The 3012-nt window shown below is 35.7% G+C and overlaps 1 protein-coding gene across 1 annotated transcript; it reads right to left on the reverse strand.

The window, feature by feature from the left end:
• Positions 1-247: 247 nt before the first annotated feature.
• LOC143607516 (chlorophyll a-b binding protein, chloroplastic-like) lies at positions 248-2641 on the reverse strand. The gene is made up of 5 exons (XM_077082941.1): positions 2549-2641; positions 1752-1940; positions 1621-1655; positions 521-1035; positions 248-427 (listed from the first exon to the last, which is right to left on the reverse strand). Exons 1-5 carry the CDS (start codon positions 2596-2598, stop codon positions 413-415), a joined length of 804 nt encoding a protein of 267 aa, XP_076939056.1. The 5' UTR covers positions 2599-2641; the 3' UTR covers positions 248-412.
• Positions 2642-3012: the final 371 nt, after the last annotated feature.

A 3012-nucleotide genomic window follows, 5' to 3' on the forward strand; every position in this document is an offset into this window, starting at 1 on the left:
TATATATTAATTAATTATTATTGAATATATATTTTAAATTTTATATAAATGATAGGCTTGTTTAGACTCGTGAGCCGGCTCGAGCTCGATAAGTGAAGCTCGGGCTTAGGCTCGATTATTAAACGAGCTTACTTTTAGGCTCGAGCTCGGGCTTGGGCTAGATGAAGCTCGGCTAGATCGAGCTTTTTAACAAGCCGATCTCGAGTAGCTCGCGAGCGGCTCGACTCGTTTGCACCCCTACCTTACATATATGCAGCATTTTTTAGTTCAAATTAATTAAGAGGTATTTGTACATTGCATTAAATTCTCTACAGTAAAGATAAGATAGGATTCATTCTAATAATACACAAGCATCATCATTTTGCAAAAACCCTTATAATCTATCCTCCTGCCAACATCTTTTTCTTCATGTTTAACCCTTGAATGCCTGAAAACACCACACAAAAAGTTAGCAAATCCAAACTCATTTAAAAAATAATATGAGCATAAGTACATAGCCTAATAAAAAGTTTTCACTTACAGCAAAAATGGTGGCGTGACCCGGATCAGCAAGGTGAGCAAACAGGTTGTCAATGGGTCCGGTTCCAGTGTAGATGGCTTGGAACCATGCACCCATCACAGCCAACATAGCCAGTCTCCCATTCTTGATCTCTTTTGTCCTCAACTCCTTGAGCTTTGCGGGCGAGCCACTTCCCCACCCGAGTGGGTCAAACCATAGTCCACCCGGGTAGCCAACATCGGTCCCGGTTAGCTTGTTGTTGGGGAAGATGGGGTCGGTGTTAACGCTCCCGGGCTTGATGATATCAACCCATCTTCTTCCTTCAGCCCAACCGATAAATATAAGCTCAACGAGGAAGAGTGTGGTTTTGTCGGTGAAGTATTCTTGTTCACCGGCAGTGTACCATGAAGGAGTGTTTAGGATTCCGATTTTTGTCAGGAATTCGGGGATGAAGATCCCGGCTGCACCTAACATTGCCCATCTGCAGTGTACTAGTTCGGCTTGCACGTTCCATCTCAAAGTCTCGGGATCAGATCCTAAAGTTTTTAATCATGATATTAGCCGAGTTTATTATCTATTATAATTATTATCATTTGATTTATCATTTAAGTTTAAGTCCGTTTGTTATTATTCTAACGGTAGTTTCAATAGTAGAATAGTTATTGATGTTTCAACATCATCATTAGCGCGTTAGCTTTATCATTAATTATTGTTTTCATTCAAATTTCCCGATATAAGAGCATTCATATTCTTTCTCCTATCTTTTAATCCAAAATTACATTAAAAGCCACTTTATTTTCTCTCAACTATTCAATTAAATAATATTCTTTTTATACTTGTATCATTATATTTTCTCTTTCTTTTGATCCCAGTCACTTTCAACAAATATTAAAAAATTTATAGCATGCTACTGGAACTTTTTAAATATACCGAAAAATAACAACATTATCTCTCTTTTTCATTCGCAGCACCCTAAACCAAAACAGCTCCTTATATTGTACACACACTCACATAATATGATGGATAGATTGAGAATGCTCTAAAATATGTGGTTTTCAGTCAACACATATAAAATATTATTCACCAATACAGTTTTCTAATTTTATTTAAGTCTTTCTTACCTAGACCAAGAGGATCAAACCCGAAGTCTCCGGGAGGCTGCAAGTTATTAAAACAAAATAACAAAACATTAGGATCACAAAAACACAATTAAAGATTTTGATGTATGTCACTTATATAATTGAATTGATCGAACCTGCCATCGAGCCATTCGGGTGGGGTGCTGCCAGGGAACCAAATGGGTCTATCGGGGTCAGCTGCAGCGCACACGGTCCCAACAGATCGTGAACCGGATGGTGCACCAAGCTTGCTAACTCTTAGTTTCTTCCTACCAAGAAAAGAAGCCTTGGTTGATCCAACAATAGATCCATTTTTCTGTGAGCTATAAAATCACCACAAAGTTGATACAATTAGTAGTCTATATATCTATATCTATATCTATATATATATATCACACACAAAGTTGATACAATTAGTATTCTATATATCTATATCTATATATATATATATATCTGGGCGGATACTTTGAGATCCTTGTTAGTTTTAAGAACGTAATAATTTCATTCTTAACCATACATTTAATTAAATAAATTAGATTACGTGTTTTAGATTAAATATGATTAAAAAATTAAAGTACCAGAGATAATAAAGATGTACAGTAATTCCACTAATTTAAACATTCGTTACAAATATGTAATAAGTTGACTCGGTGCGTAAAAAATTCTGTAATTTTTTTTACGTACATGTAATCTACATATATCACGTATGTGTAAAAAAAATTCAAAAAAAAAAATTGTAACCGACGTGTAAATGTCAGTTACACGTATATAATAAGTCGACTCGGTGCGTAAAATATTCTGTAATTTTTTTCGTATATGTAATCTACATACGTATGTGTAAAAAAACTCAAAAAAAAATTTGTTACGATTAGTTCTTTCGAGTTATATATATATATATAATGAACATAGTAGAATTCAAGTATGAAGTTACCTGAAAGCAACAGCTGCAATGGCAGAAGAAGCACGCGCAGTTGAAGCCATTGTGTTTTGTGTAAATATAAAGATTTGGTGATGAAGGATGAGTAGGTTTGTGAGGAAGAAGATGGATGGTGTTAATGCAAGGGATATGGGGCTTATCTGAAAGGATATAGGAGTATAAGAAAGAACGCTGTGATTGGCTGTTTGAGTTGCCATGTGGGTCCATGCAGAATCTAATTTGGATGACGTGGCATCAAAAAATCTATATTTGTGGTTCTTGTTGCAAGTTGCTTGTGGTTTTTAGTTCTTGAGGGCGAAGGAATCAGACCCTAAAAAAATATTTGAAACCGGTTTTTTTATATTCGGATTTTTAATACCCAAACTCATTTCCGACCCTACCCGTAGGGTATGATAGGGTATCATTTCAGTACCAAAATCCGTATCCTGAACCAGGCCTGATTTATACCACGTAATACC

The sequence above is a fragment of the Bidens hawaiensis genome, unplaced genomic scaffold (assembly GCF_021521415.1).
Source record: "Bidens hawaiensis isolate Kalapana, Puna unplaced genomic scaffold, B.hawaiensis_p1.1 tig00083191_1, whole genome shotgun sequence".
NCBI classification, from domain to species: Eukaryota; Viridiplantae; Streptophyta; class Magnoliopsida; order Asterales; family Asteraceae; genus Bidens; species Bidens hawaiensis.

Coding starts and splice junctions, on each gene's coding strand:
- LOC143607516 (XM_077082941.1), bottom strand. CDS start 2,598: ATGGCTTCAACTGCGCGTGCTTCTTCTGCCATTGCAGCTGTTGCTTTC. Junction 1,941..2,548: donor ATTGCAGCTGTTGCTTTCAG/GTAACTTCATAC, acceptor GTGATTTTATAG/CTCACAGAAAAATGGATCTA. Junction 1,036..1,620: donor GTTTGATCCTCTTGGTCTAG/GTAAGAAAGACT, acceptor TAAAAACTTTAG/GATCTGATCCCGAGACTTTG.